Source organism: Sarcophilus harrisii, chromosome 2, assembly GCF_902635505.1.
Source record: "Sarcophilus harrisii chromosome 2, mSarHar1.11, whole genome shotgun sequence".
Classification (NCBI taxonomy): Eukaryota; Metazoa; Chordata; class Mammalia; order Dasyuromorphia; family Dasyuridae; genus Sarcophilus; species Sarcophilus harrisii.
Window position 1 is genome coordinate 485,281,579 of NC_045427.1, and position 13,933 is coordinate 485,295,511.

Below are 13,933 nucleotides of genomic sequence, written 5' to 3' on the forward strand. Positions count from 1 at the left end.
TGGGAAGGGAAGAAGGGTCTGATGGTCAAGAATTTCAAATGACAAGTAGGGGAGAAGTTATCACTTTAGCAATTAGAAGGATGTATTAAAGGAGTCTTTATTTGTAATTTTAAAAATATTTACAAATTGCAGATGCTATTAAAAGCAAAACATCAATACTTTGAAATTGACCTAGGATATTTCTATGTTTGTCCATGGTTACATGCCCACACTCTTCACTGCTATCTGTTACTGCAATCGAATAAACTTCTTAAACCACATATATGATGTTGCTGCAGACAGTCCATACCTGTTAAGGAAAGTAATTAGTCCTGAAAAATTAGAGTACAATATATAAGCCATGTTTAAACTCTTGTGTGTGATCTAATAATTTACCAAGTGATGATGTATTGCATGTGTTCATTCCTCAAGGTTATTCTTGTTTGGCCACCAATGGGCCCTCCAGGGACTGTGCTTTCTGTAGACAAGAATAATCAACAGTGTTTGGTAGTTATGTATTTTAAGCAGTGAAAATGAAATATATATATATTTAAAATCCAAATCAATTTTTAAATTACATTGCACAATGGACTTGAACTGGTGAAAACAAACTCTATACTTATACAAACCTACATCCTGCCCTCTCCCCCTAGGCAATTTTTGGTGATTTACTTTTAAGAATTGGAAAGACCTTTACACTGGATGGTCCAGAATGTTTCTTCTAGGCTTCATGTCAATTATTAGAGAAAGTAAATCTATCTAACCCCCCAATTACAAGTTTCCTCCTGAGAGAATTTTAATGCAACAGTGAAGTCCACTGCCTGTGGAAAAACCTTGTGAAAATTAAGTCTTAAGGGAAAGAATTATAGGAATGAAAAACAACAAGCCACCATTTACTCCCAATTCCCAACATACTGAAGTTGGCATCAATGAATATGGGCTCAGCGCCTGTGACTTTTGCCATAGCCTCCAGGTCACGGTAATGCCATCGGTTTTTCTCTGGCTTGTTTTCAGGAACAAAAGGCTTCCGGGTTTCTGTCAATCTCACCATCCCAATGAGATCAATTTCATCCTCGATCTATTTTTAAGAAAAAATGCTATCATTTACTTTGTTTTCTTGACCTCTTTCAAAATGCTTCACTATTGAGTTAAGGCTGCTCTGACATTTAAAGGACGATTTTTCTCAACCCTGTTTAAACATAAGTGAATAGCCTGGTGAGATAAATCCCTTTATATGTAGAGGATATAGTTATCCTTACCTGGCCTTTTTGCCGAGTGTCTGGATTTATTCTTTTCCTAGGAACATATCCTCTATTCACTAGGATTGTGATCCTAAAGTTTTACAGGAAGAAAAAATACTATGAAACAATTGCCAATTGTCAAGTACTTTCCCAAGCACTAGGAAACTAGCTCTATTATCTCAGGTGATTCAGGACTAAGGGAGAAATGGGGAAATTAGTCCATTAACTTGACCCAGTTGCCGACTCGACTTACCCCAAATCAGTACAATGGAAAGGAGTAACAACATTGGCACCACTTTCCAATGTGGAGGACATTCGTCCTGAATCCCAGGACTCTCGTGCAGGGTCCACCATGGTTCGAGGCAAAATGTAGAGTTCCTTGGAGTGGTCAAAATGCCCCCTGACCTTCACAGGTCTATACTCCAAGTCCTTCAGCTCCATTGGACTGTAGGAAGGCAACAAAATACTTAAGAGAGTGATTTTTGGCAAAATTTCCTTCCAAGGAATTGTTTGGACATCATTTCCCCCATAAGAAGGTCTTTGAGCCTCTTTTTTTTTTTTTTTTTTTTGTTAGGGTAAGTGCTTGAGCTTCAAAGGCTCAGCAAGGGGAAAGGAAATAAAGATTCCCTTACAGACTTATTACAGACAAAATTGACTTAGATGACTTAATGTTAAGTCATAACCTAAGTGAATGGTTTCCATCAGTCAGCATAGCATAAGGATGAATTGAAGATAGCTGTGCTATTAACCAGCTGTTTGTCCCTATGGGCCTGAGTTTTTTTCTCTAAAACAAGGATGTCAAAACTAGGTAACCATGAACCTTGCTCTGAAATTCTATGGATTTGCACCAGGCCACAATCCACCAACATCTAATGGAATAAGTCATTTAGTCAGGGTCAGAATCCAGAAGCAAAAGATGAATGACTACTCACTCTGCAGGAAGAGGTATAGGCTCAGCTGCAATTCTTGATTCCAGCTCTGCAATTAACTTCAGCTTCCACTTTCGACGCTGGACCTGTGTGAGTAACCACATGTATGCCATGCATACCCACATGAGTTAAAAGCAGCGGAGCCAAGAGCTTCAATACTCTAAAGACAAGACATATTGGTCATTACCTGCCATGTTCCCAGGCCAAAGGCAGTCACAGGAATGAGGAATAGGAACCACTTGTAAAACAAATCTTCCTCTGACTTAGCAGGAGCTGCTGTTGTAGAGATGCTGCATCTGTTTGAATTCCCAACAGCCTCTGGAAGAAGCCAATAAATCGTGGCAAATTAAATTTGACTTGGACTGTTACCTGTAACTTTTCCTGCCACCTCTACCTTTAACCTGTTCCCTTTATCTTTCCCTGCAGGAAAGGAAGGGAAGGGGATACAAGAAAGGGGTAGGGTGATAGAAGAGAGGGCATACTGGAGAAGAGGGTGGTCTGTAACACCTGAAGAGGGTCAGGGTAAAAGGAGAGAATAGAATAAAAGGGGAAATAGTTAGCAATAGTTATATTGTGAAAAGAATTTTGGAGCAAGTTTCTCTGATGAAGCCCTCATTTCTCAAATGTATACAGCATGGAATGAATTTTATTTAAAAAAAAAAAAAATAGGGGGTAGCTAGATGGCACAGTGGATAGAGCATCGGCCCTGAAGTCAGGAGGAACTGAGTTCAAATCTGGTCTCATAATTAACAGTTCCTACCTGTGTGATTCTGGACAAATCACTTAACTCTAACTGCCTCAGCAAAAAAAATTATTAAAAAAAAAGCCATTTGGGGGCAGCTAAATGGTGAAGTGAATAATGCACTAGCCTTGAAGTCAGGAAGACCTGAATTCAAATGTGGCCTCAGACATACTTTTTAGCTGTATGACTCTGGGTAAGTCACAACCCCAAACTGCTTCAGCAAAAAAATAAAAAAAATCATTCCTCAACTGATAAAATGACCAAAAAATATGAACTACGCCCAAAGGTTATAAAATTATGCATATCCTTTGCCCTAACAATACCACTACTAGGAAAAAGGACAGGGCAGCTAGATGACACAGTGGATAGAGCACCAGTCCTTTAGTTAAGAGTTCCTCAGTTCAAAATTTGACCTCACATTTAATATTACCTGTGTGACCCTAGGCAAGTCACTTAATCTCAAATGCCTTGCAAAGGAAAAGGACCTATATATAAAAATATGTATATATAGCAGATCTTTTCTGTGGACAAGGAATTGGAAGTTGAAGGGATGCTCATTAATTGGGGAATAGCTGAATAAATTGTGTGATTATGATGAAGTATTGTTTCGTGAAAAATGATGAGTAGGATGCTCTCAGAAAAATCATGAATTCAAAATGAGATGTACTGTGTACAAAGTAATTAGTAATGTGAGAAGATCAGCTGTGAATGCTATTTTCAGCAATACAATACTACTCTGAAGGGTTTATGATGAAAAATGCTATAAATACCCAAAGAAAGAACTGATTGTGTCTGAATACAGAATAAACACAACTGCCTTAATGTGAGTTGGGAGTGGAGAGGAAGGGAGGGAATGTGGAACTCAAAAAGTTTTAAAAACAAATGTAAAATACTGTTTTATATGTAACTAAAGAAAATAAAAATATTAAATTTAAAAAAAAGAGATGGGAAGAAAAAATGTTGCCTAGGTCTGAAATGTCAAAGTCCTTCGTGTGGAGTCCCAGTGCAATCAAAAACAAATTAAAATGTAATTGGGAAATATTTAGCAAAAAATAACAATACAAGATAGATGTTAATTCCAGTTTTTCCAAGTCAATAGGCAGCCTGCAGGGATTATTTCTATTTGAGTTTTATACCAGTGCTCTTTATATTCTTAAAATATAGTGCTTATTATTAGTATTGACAGTGGAGGTGAAAGTATCTTTAAAGTTTTTACAGAGTAGGATCCAGTATGTTTGTTTTTAACTGTTCGATTCAAATTTGGTTTCGAGGCCCAAACCAACGGTAACACCAATATTCCTGATTCACTGATAGTAAGTCATATTCCCTTACGTTAATATAACCATCTACCTTCCCTTAGTTCCTAGCAGCGCCCTGAACATAAGTTCTAAGCTACATGAAACTGAATTAAACTTAAAAGACTGAAAAAAACTCGCAAAGCTCAGTCAAGAGTCAGACTACAAGGGTGTGGGAGGTCACTTTAGCTCTTCTTCCAACCCTTTTATCTTAAAGCCGAGGAAACGTAATTTCAGAGAAAGGGTCAGCCTCAGGTGGCAGCGTTAGGTGGCATTCGGCTGTCCCGGCTCCCCACAAAATCGTGCCCTACACCAAGTTCCCTCCTCACCTGGGAGCCACCTGCCCAGGCTAGAAGCACCGAGGAAGCTACTTCGGAAAGGGCCAATCAGGTCCTGCGGGGAAAGGGACACAAGAGGGCACAGAAAGGTCAGCTCCGTCCGCAGACCCAGAACCACAACACGCACCATTCCAACGACATCAAAGAGAACGCTCTAGAAACGAGAATCGGAGAAAGCAGCTCCCCCTTTTCGGGAGCGCCGGGCTTGCTACGGGGGCTGAATGCTGCGCACAGCCTCAGAATGGGAGGAACGTGCGGGTACGCTTCCGCCCTTTCCCACACACTCAAGGCTAGCACCTCGGGACGCTCTGCCACTACCCGGGACCAAGCTACCGCCCTCCCTGCCCCGAAACGCGCAGGGTTCCTCCTTTCCCCTTTCTCTTTGCGCCCCTTCCTCCTCGTCCTCCCCAGCTTGAATTCGGACTAGGCTCCGCCCTCACCGGCGCCTCGGGAACCCGCCGCTGCGGGACCCTCTTCAGACCAACTACTCGGACGAACATCAGCCTGGCGGCCATGACAACCGCATTAACTACTTCCGGGGTTATGGCTCGCGGGGCGAGGGGAAAGAGACGAACTTCCGGTTAATGAATGCGGCCGGCCGGGGGCCCCGCCCTCTTCCGGGTTTCCACGTGGTGTGTCTTGCGGGCTGTTCTGCCGGGCCTCACCTCCCCACCCCCGAGCCATGGCCAGTACCGACGCTGGAGTGCCGCCAGAAGTGCAAGAGTTCCTCCTGGATCACCCGGGGCTGCAGTTGTGCCCTGGCGGGACCAAGGTCAGAGGGGAAGGGACTGGGCCTTGGGCACTAGTGACCAGGTGTCTGGAAGGGGAAACAGCTCAGGGAGGGGTCTGTGTAGTGGACGCATCCCGGCCGGGCCAGAACTCTCTCCCGAGGGGGAAAAGAGAACGGAGCCCGGGGACCGCGCTGGAATCGCTGCCCCGCCTCCTGGGTGACCGCGGTCTCCCGCAGCCTCTCCGAACCTTAGCGTTAGCGGGCTCCTTGGGAACATGCAAGGGTGGGACTAGATGACTTCGGAGCCTCTCCCCGCGGGGTGAGCGACCCGTAATGCGGGCCCACCCTCCTCCTCTGCCTTTCTCCTCACCGACGAGGATCGGGAATCCGGGAGAAGGAATGTCATCCACCAGGCTAATCGTTCGCAGTGACAGCGTCGGGAGCCCTCGGCCTGGCTCACAGTATTCGCAAAGAGCTTTGCCAAGCCCTATCTGATTGCTAGCTACTGTCATTGTCAACACTTTGCAGGACTTGTTGCACTAGGTCAGAGGTTCTTAACTAGAGTTCATGAACTTTAAAAAAAAATTTGATAATTGTATTCCATTATATTTCTTACTTTGTAATACTTGTGTAGTTCTTTTTATGCATTTAAAAGCATTCTGAGTAGAGCCCATAGGGCTTTACCCAAGTGTCAAAGGGGTCTTTGACCCAAGAAAGTTTAAGAATAATGTTCTTTCCCTTTCATTCTCCCCCCACTCCATCCCCTCTTCTTTGGGAATCCTTTAGTCAGTTTGAAAAGAAAAAGAAACTGAGGCTTTAAATAATGTCTTGCCTTTTGGCATACAGTGAGTCAATCAGTGAACTCTAGCCAGAACCCATCTTGTCTTTCTGTTAAATCTGCTGCCCCTCTCCCCCAAAAAAAGGATTGTCATTTATCAGGAAAGAGGACTTAGGATAAAGAGTTGAAGGAAACCTGGATGCCTGTCTTGCTTCTATTACTATCATAACTCTAGGAAAGTCCATTTTCCCTCTCTAGTTTTTTGTTTCCCTATGTGTAAAATACAAGGCCTGGACAAAATTATGCATAGTTGTCTCTAGCTTTATAATTTTTGGTCATATATTCAAAAACCACTGCCTTACAGTAAAATCCTCAGCCCTCAACTCTGGAATGGCCTTCAGGAACTTGGTTTCCAGCTTTTCAAAACCCTTTACTGGAAGCCTAGAGACTTCTCCTCTGGTCCTTATCCTGCTGCTGACTTACTCTCTAGTTGTAAGTCATAGGATTATATTCACATCAGGAAGGGAGATGTGAAGTCATTTCATTTACCGCCTTCGTTTTATAGTTGACAAGAAAAGCCTAGAAAAATGAAATGACTTGTCCACTGTCACATCATAGATGATCCAAATCATCCTTTAAAGTAAGTTTCCTCACTAGCAAAATAGGGATGATGTTTTACTGCCTGCCTGACATGTTGTGAAGGAAGTGATTTGTAAAACTAAATGCCATAGGAATATGAATTATTACTGTTATCACGTCCACATTACAATTTTCTCCTACATGGTTTTGATATATCATGAATCCACATGATAATTTAAATGGGACCTTTTAGGGAGTTTTGTGGAAGCTATAGACAATAGAGAAAATGTTCAGAAACTCATAAATGCATAAAATATGTATAGTATTGTATAATGCCAACATATTTTATTTTTTTGATACTATAGTAATTCAAATCTCTTCTCTGCTATGAAAGGAGGGCCAAAAAATTTTCCACAGATTTCCTGGTTCCTAACTCCTGTGATGAGAAAGAGATAACTATATTCCTTTTGAATATATTTCCTTCAGAATGAGGTCCTTCAAGGAAGTTGGCCCCTCTGAGCAACAACCTTACACAGTGGCAGGATTCTGAGACTGGAAAATACAAGGACACTTAATCTTCCTCCTTCTCTACCCTTCAGGTAAGGTGCAAATTGACAGGCCATGAATTGCCCAGCCGACTTTCCGACCTTCAGGCCTACACCAGCGGTAAGAAGTATCAGCGACTGATTCGAACCGCCCAGACCTTTGACTATGAAGACTTTGAGCCACACATCATGCCCAGCACCAAGAATCCGTATGTCCCTGGTGGAGGTCCCAGACAGCCACAACTTAGAGTCATGAGGATAAAAACAGAAGACAATTCCAGGGACAGCTGGGTTTGGGCAAGGGAATGTTTTGATAATTCATGTTAAAATAAGCTGAATATGTTCAGGGTCAGTGTTAAAATAACCCAGGATTGTAGTGGACTGATTCTTATTTTTCATGGACAGGCTCCAGAAATGGCTCCAGCATACCAAAAGTAGAGAAAGAGGAGATACAATTTAGAACTGGAATCAGCAACCTTAGAAATTACTGAGATCAATTCTTTCACTCTATTTTATAAATAAGAAAATTAGTATTTCAGTGGTTAAGTGACTTATTCAAGGTTATACCGATTTGTGGCAGAACTAATTCTATGACTTGACTCCAAATCTAGTGTTCTGTCTACTTTTAATAATGACTTGGATCCCAGTTCTTTCTACTAAGAAATAGCCAGCCAAGGCTGCACTATATTTTGATCCATGGCTTCTCACTATTTGGAATACTTGGATAGAGCCCCTCCAACTGCACAGTAGGATTTCCCAATGGTGGGAGCAAAGGAAGCATTTTCTAGGGTTGTTAGAACTTGAGCATAAAGAGTTCATTCTGGTAGCAAGGCAAACACTTAAGCATAAGTATTGACAGATAGACATTTTGCTGGCCAATGTGGATTTTGAGACAACCATGCCGTTCTCCAGTTTGCCCTCAACAGAAAAAGACAAAGGAATCTTAAAGGGGGGGAAGAAAACTTTTTTTCCTTTTCCTTGCCAAGGAATCATGTTAGTTGGCACAAATAGATGTTGTGGTAAAGAGAACCAGGATTCAGATGCTGAGTCCATTATTAGCACTCATTTGATTTTTAAGCAAATTATCTCTCTTTTGTGTCTTATCTGTAAAAGAAAGGGATTAGAGTAGATGACCTGTCAGGGCACATCCTGCTCCAAATCAATCTGTGATTCTGTAATCTTAAAAATAAGATGTATCTCAACTTTCAGTCCTTATACTCTATAGGCACCAAATGTTCTGCAAACTTACTCTTCGGCATATCAACCGGCTTCCAGAGCACATCCTACGTCATGTTCAAGGCAGGCGCTATCAAAAGGCTCTGCACAAATGTGAGTAGTTAAGAATTGGAGCTAGGAAAGATGTCATACCCCATTTTTTGAACTATGGGTGGATTTTTGACAATCTTCCAGAACTTTTAGAGACGCAAGAATTCAGAATATTTAAACATTAACAGCTAAGAGAATGTTGTCTAATCCCTTATTTGCTCAGAACAGACCCTGATAATTTGACTTGCCCAATGTCCTAATGTTAGTGCTAATCTCTTGATTCCAACTCCAGGGCTCATTTTTCTTCTGTGTATTAGCCCCTGCTAATGTGGGTAGTCATATCCATTATCTGGTAAAGTCCTTGATGCCTTTCTTAGTAGGAGGTCCAGATGACTTATGGCTCTTGCTTGTTACTTGCTAGTGTGTCTTTATGAGCTCTACCTTTGATTTGAAAAGACATTGGGTCAATTGGCACTCATCCTAGAAGCCCTATGAGCCCTCACTTTTTTTCTAGGCCAAAAGTAATCAGGAGGAAAACTACATTCAATCCTAGCAAATCTAAGAGCCTGATCCCCTCTCTTCCCCAGCTTAAACAAGGATATCCTTGCAGGTACCCAATGGCTGAGATTTAGATCTCAATGCCTTGCACATAGTAGGAACATTTGTGAAGAGAATTTAGTTTTCCCAGTGCCAACCTGTATGTTTTCTCACATATACACCTCCACTGTTTGCTACATCTTCACCTGCAGTTTCTACTTCTTGGCCATCACATATGACCAAGCTGTTAGCAGTAGGAGAGGTGAGGATCAAAAGTAGCATCAAACTGTCCCTCCATAAGAGCTAGATAGGTGGATATCATTCCATGGTTCAGTCAACCCCTGGGGGACTTTGCAGGTTAAAATAAGTTACTGTGCATGCTGGGATTTTCATGGCATTCAGCTGACCTGTTTTCCTCAGATGAAGAATGTCAGAAGCAGGGTGTAGAATATATTCCTGCCTGCTTGCTGCAAAAGAAAAGGAGACAAAAAGACTTGATTGATGGTGACCAGCACTCCCGAAAAAAGGAGGATTTTTGGAAGCCTGATTCCAGTGATGAAGAAGACAAGAGTGATGACAGCATGACTGACTTATACCCACGTGAGCTAAACAAAGTCCCCTTTTACTTCTTTACTTCTAAAATTTAAATTTTGTCTAAAGTAGACCCATTATCCTCTATCTGTCTCTTGTTCTGTAGGTTGGCTTTTTAATTTTGATGTTTACCTAGTTGTTCCAACTCTTGGCTAGATCCCAGTTTTTCCATAGTGATAAGTCATTTTGGAAGTAATTCCTTCATTCTGTTTTTAATTTTTTCTTGCCAATGTCAAAGTGAAAAAAAAAATTTCAATATCCCCTCTTCCCCCTCCCCCCCATCCCAACAAATACCTAAGGTAAACACTACAGTGTGTAACAGAGACTGTTGATGACTCATGAGTTGATGACTGATGAGCAGGTAGCACAGTAGAGAAGTGCACATACATTTATTAAAGTCATCTTGACCAGGGATGTAACTGGAATTCTCTTGTTACAGCTGAGCTGTTCACGGAAAAGAACTCAGGTGAGAATGGAGATGGCTCAAGGAGCCACTTGACAGACACTGAAGATAATACACAACCTTCAAGAGAGAATGGCATTAACAGTAGAGGAGAGAAGATGGAGGTGGACAGGCCAATGTGCAGGAAGAGAACAAAGGTGAAGGTGCCCCAGTCCCAATACGTAGCTATCAATACTTCAGCAGTTTAGGTCTCAGTCTCAGTGGAAGGCAAGGAAGCTCAAGACCATTGGAGTGGGAGTTGAGCAATGAATGACTAGTTGGTCTTCACCTCAGATGGGCTGTGTGTGATGTAGTGGAAATCCCACAACTAGCTAGGACTAGGCTTCACCAGAGCAGAAAAAAATCTTAGATTCACAGATTTAGAGACAGAAGAGAACTCAGGTCAGCTTGCCCAACCCCCTTAATTTAATTATAGAGTCTCTTGAGTGACTTGTACAAGGTCACTGAGGCAATCAGTAACTGGCAAAATCAAGAATCAAACTCAAAATCCAGGGCTTTTTCCCTATACTACGACACATGTCCATTTTGTCAGAGAACATTTATTAAGCACCCACTATGTGCTGAGGATAGAAAGGCAAAAGAGCTTCTCTCAAGCTTACAGTCTAATAATAGACAGCAGACAAGCAAGTTATATAGTGGATAAATACGAATGAATCAAAATGAAAGCATTTGAATTGAGAGGGTTTGGGAGAGACTTTCTGTAGAAGGCAGAATGTTATGACTTGAAGGAAGCTAGAAGGAAATACTATGTATAGTGGACAAGCCAGTGAAAATGCTTGCAGTTGGCAAATGAGTAATTCAGAGAACAAGGAAACCAGTGTCACTGGATTGAAGAGTATGAGGAATGAGGGGACAGAGTATAAGTATAAGAAGCCAGAAAAGGAGTGGGAAGTTAGATAGTAAAGGGCTTTAAAGGTTAACTAGAATTTTACATTTGATCCTGAAGATAACAGGGAGCTACTAAAACATCATTAAGGAGAGGGGATGTATAATCAGACTAATGCTTTAGAAAAATCTAAATCTGAGAGTGGAGGATGAAGAAGTAGGGAAACCAACTAAAAAGCTATATGTGGTGGTCAGGGCTAAGGGTCTGCACTTAGGTAGTAACAGTACCAGAGGAGATAAGGGAGTGTATTCTAAAGATAGTATGAAGATAAAAATGACAGGTCTTTGCAACTGATTGGTGGTGGATGGGGGGGAAGGAGTGAACAGTGTTAGATCACACTTAGATTGAGCCTGGGGAACCTGGAAAGTTAGGAGTGCTATCTTGTAATGAATAGGTAAAAGTAACAGGGGATTTTGGAAGCATGGAAAACTTTGGGAGAGAAAGAAATTCAATTTGGGGCATGTTGAGTTTAACATGTCTATAGGACATCCAAATGAAAGTGACTAATAAGCTTGGACCAAAACTCAATAGAAAATTAAGGCTGGATCAGTAATTTTGGGAGTCGTGGATATAGAGATAATTGAATCCATGAGAGCTGGTAAGATCACAAAGTGATAAAATACATAGAGGAGCAGGATGAAACTGTTGACACCCAGGGTTACTTAGCAGACATAAATAACTTGGATGAAGGTATAGCAAAGGAGACTGAGCAGGAACAAGTCAGATATTTAAGAGAACCAGGAGAGTAATATCATGAAAATCCAGAAAGAAAATTATTAAGAACATAATAGAGGCTGCAGAGTGGTCAAGGATGAGGACTGAGAAAAGAGCATTGGAGTTGGCACTTGTGAAAGATCCTTGTAGGCAGCTAGGTGGCACCAGGTGGCAGTGGATAGAGTTGTAGATCTGATCTTTGAATTCTTATGTGGCCAAGAAACTTGTAGTATGACTCTAGGCAAGTTATTTAATGCTAGTTACTTCAATTTTTCCATCTGTGAAAAATCAAACCATTATAATTGCCAAAAAAAAATTCCAGAATGGGGTCACAAAGAGTCAGACCCAACTGAAATGACTGAACAACAAAGATATCCTTGGTAACTTTGGAGAGCTGTTTCAGTGGAATACTGAGATCAGAAACCAAACTTTAGAGAGGAAGTAGAAGCTGTTGTAAACTGCCTTGTCAATGAGTTTAGCCAAAAAGGAGAAAAGATATGAAATGGATCATTTAGAGAGTTTTGAGGATGGAAGAGACATGGGTATGTTTGTAGGCAGTAGGAAAGCACTCAGTAGATAGAAAGAGATTGAAGAATCTGCAGAACAAGAAATGAAAAAGCATCACTCTTGCAGAAGCTATTTATAATTAAAATGTTGCCAGATGGAGAACTGGATAGAGAACCAGCCCTGAATTCAGGAAGACCTGAGTTCAAATGTGACCTGAGATACTTAACACATCCTAGCTGTGTGACCCTGGGCAAGTCACTTAACTCCAATTGCTTCAGCCAAAAAAAAAATGTCAGTTACAAGGGTTAGTCCAACATCCATGAATAAGTCCAGAGTCATGAATAAGCACTGTTAATCAACAGATTTGGCTTAAGAACATAACTTTAAATCCCAGCTCTACTGTTTTACTTATTTAGAGATCATGGAGCAACTAAAGAACTAGTGGTCATTTATTATGTACCTATGTATCAGGCCTAATTGGGGCAGGTAAGTGGTACAGTGGATAGAGCACTGGGCCTGACGTCAGGAAGATCTGAATTCAAATTTGGCCTTAGACCATGTTACTTGATCCATATTTGCCAGTTTCTTAATCTGTAAAATGAGCCAGAGAAGGAAATGGCAAACCATTCCAGTAACTTTGCCAAGAAGGAACATGTAATTAGACATGACTGAACAAGATGAACAATGTATCTAAGTCTGCATTTTATCAAGAAAAATATAAGTGTATATATCTTTATATATCTACATAATCAGCTAAATATTAGATAATTTGGAAGTGAGGCACTAGAAACTTACACAGAAATCAGAAAAGGATGTAAGGAGGAAGTAACATTATCTCTTTCAGCCTTCCTTAGATTTCTCATCTGTAATATAAGGGAATTAAAGTAGGTGACCTCTAAATGACTCCATGACCCTTTTTATATGAAGGAAAGACAACACTATGTTTAGCTCTAGAATTCAAGTATCTTCCTTTTATATATTTTATAGAAAATCCAGTCCAATTTTCAAAGGTGACGTAGGTTTTTAAATTATTTTTGTTTCTATAATAGAAGTCGGCTTCGATGAAGTTCAAGAATCACCACCAAAAACCCAAGCGCTTCAAAAGAGGAACAGAAATAGAATAACTTTTTATATAATTGAAATAATAAAGCTGATGAAGAAAGTAGTAGCATCTTTGAAAATCAATGAAAAAGGGAGGGTTACCTGACCCATTTTGAGCTACATGTATAGCAGTGGTTAATGAGATATTTCAAGCAGTCCATGACTACATCACCACCACTTCTGCCTCTCTGGCCTTACATTTATTTCCTAATCTCATTTTGGATATTTCATTGATTATATGGTCACACTAGATACAACAAATGCCATTATTTTATTTTGATGTTTGTTTCCAAAAATCAAAACATTTTCAAATACAACTAAGATATAAAATACAGCATAAAATGAGATATCTATTCTTTCCCACATGAAGCAAAAAAAAAAAAAAAAATTCAGAACACTTTTGCCAAAGCCAATTGTTGATAAATACAAGTTTCTGTCCCTGCCCCAGACAATGGACCACTAAAATCACAGGGTAGAAAAGAGAAGCAGCAAAGCCAAAAGGACATGATGATCATGAGGAAGGATCACTGATGGCAACACTGTTTCAGGTACTCATATCAGTCCAAGTTCTCCAACAGTAAAGAACCAGCCTGTGGAAGAGCAGGGCTGAGAAGAATGGACTGCATTAGCTAAGATGTTGCTTATAAAGAAAAATTTTATTTAAGAGTAGCAATTGATGGGCTTGCTAGGTTAGATGGTATTAATAAGGGAG

The 13,933-nt window shown here is 40.7% G+C and overlaps 2 protein-coding genes across 3 annotated transcripts; one reads left to right on the forward strand and one right to left on the reverse strand.

Moving 5' to 3' along the window:
* Positions 1-81: 81 nt before the first annotated feature.
* LOC100923826 (surfeit locus protein 1) lies at positions 82-5,083 on the reverse strand. 2 transcript variants are annotated; one of them, XM_003757465.4, is made up of 9 exons: positions 4,965-5,083; positions 4,516-4,579; positions 2,337-2,467; positions 2,153-2,235; positions 1,474-1,665; positions 1,239-1,311; positions 895-1,057; positions 376-457; positions 82-289 (listed from the first exon to the last, which is right to left on the reverse strand). In XM_003757465.4, exons 1-9 carry the CDS (start codon positions 5,037-5,039, stop codon positions 229-231), a joined length of 924 nt encoding a protein of 307 aa, XP_003757513.2. In that variant the 5' UTR covers positions 5,040-5,083; the 3' UTR covers positions 82-228. The 2 variants fall into 2 exon arrangements, with proteins under 2 accessions (XP_003757513.2, XP_031810774.1); XM_031954914.1 differs by lacking the exon at positions 4,516-4,579 and having other exon boundaries at positions 4,965-5,048.
* A 39-nt stretch (positions 5,084-5,122) lies between these two features.
* On the forward strand, positions 5,123-13,285 carry SURF2 (surfeit 2). Its single transcript, XM_003757449.3, has 6 exons — positions 5,123-5,296; positions 7,211-7,365; positions 8,382-8,485; positions 9,380-9,559; positions 9,990-10,150; positions 13,170-13,285. The coding sequence occupies exons 1-6, from the start codon at positions 5,207-5,209 to the stop codon at positions 13,242-13,244; spliced, it is 765 nt and encodes a 254-aa protein (XP_003757497.1). The 5' UTR covers positions 5,123-5,206; the 3' UTR covers positions 13,245-13,285.
* The last annotated feature ends 648 nt before the right edge of the window (positions 13,286-13,933 follow it).

Excerpts from the sequence above, each read along its gene's own strand:
- LOC100923826 (XM_003757465.4), bottom strand. The coding sequence starts at position 5,039 with ATGGCCGCCAGGCTGATGTTCGTCCGAGTAGTTGGTCTGAAGAGGGTC. Across the intron at positions 4,580-4,964 it reads GGCGGGTTCCCGAGGCGCCG|GACCTGATTGGCCCTTTCCG; the intron begins GTGAGGGCGGAG and ends CTTTCCCCGCAG. Across the intron at positions 2,468-4,515 it reads CCTGGGCAGGTGGCTCCCAG|AGGCTGTTGGGAATTCAAAC; the intron begins GTGAGGAGGGAA and ends GGCTTCTTCCAG.
- SURF2 (XM_003757449.3), top strand. The coding sequence starts at position 5,207 with ATGGCCAGTACCGACGCTGGAGTGCCGCCAGAAGTGCAAGAGTTCCTC. Across the intron at positions 7,366-8,381 it reads ATGCCCAGCACCAAGAATCC|GCACCAAATGTTCTGCAAAC; the intron begins GTATGTCCCTGG and ends TATACTCTATAG. Across the intron at positions 8,486-9,379 it reads TCAAAAGGCTCTGCACAAAT|ATGAAGAATGTCAGAAGCAG; the intron begins GTGAGTAGTTAA and ends TGTTTTCCTCAG.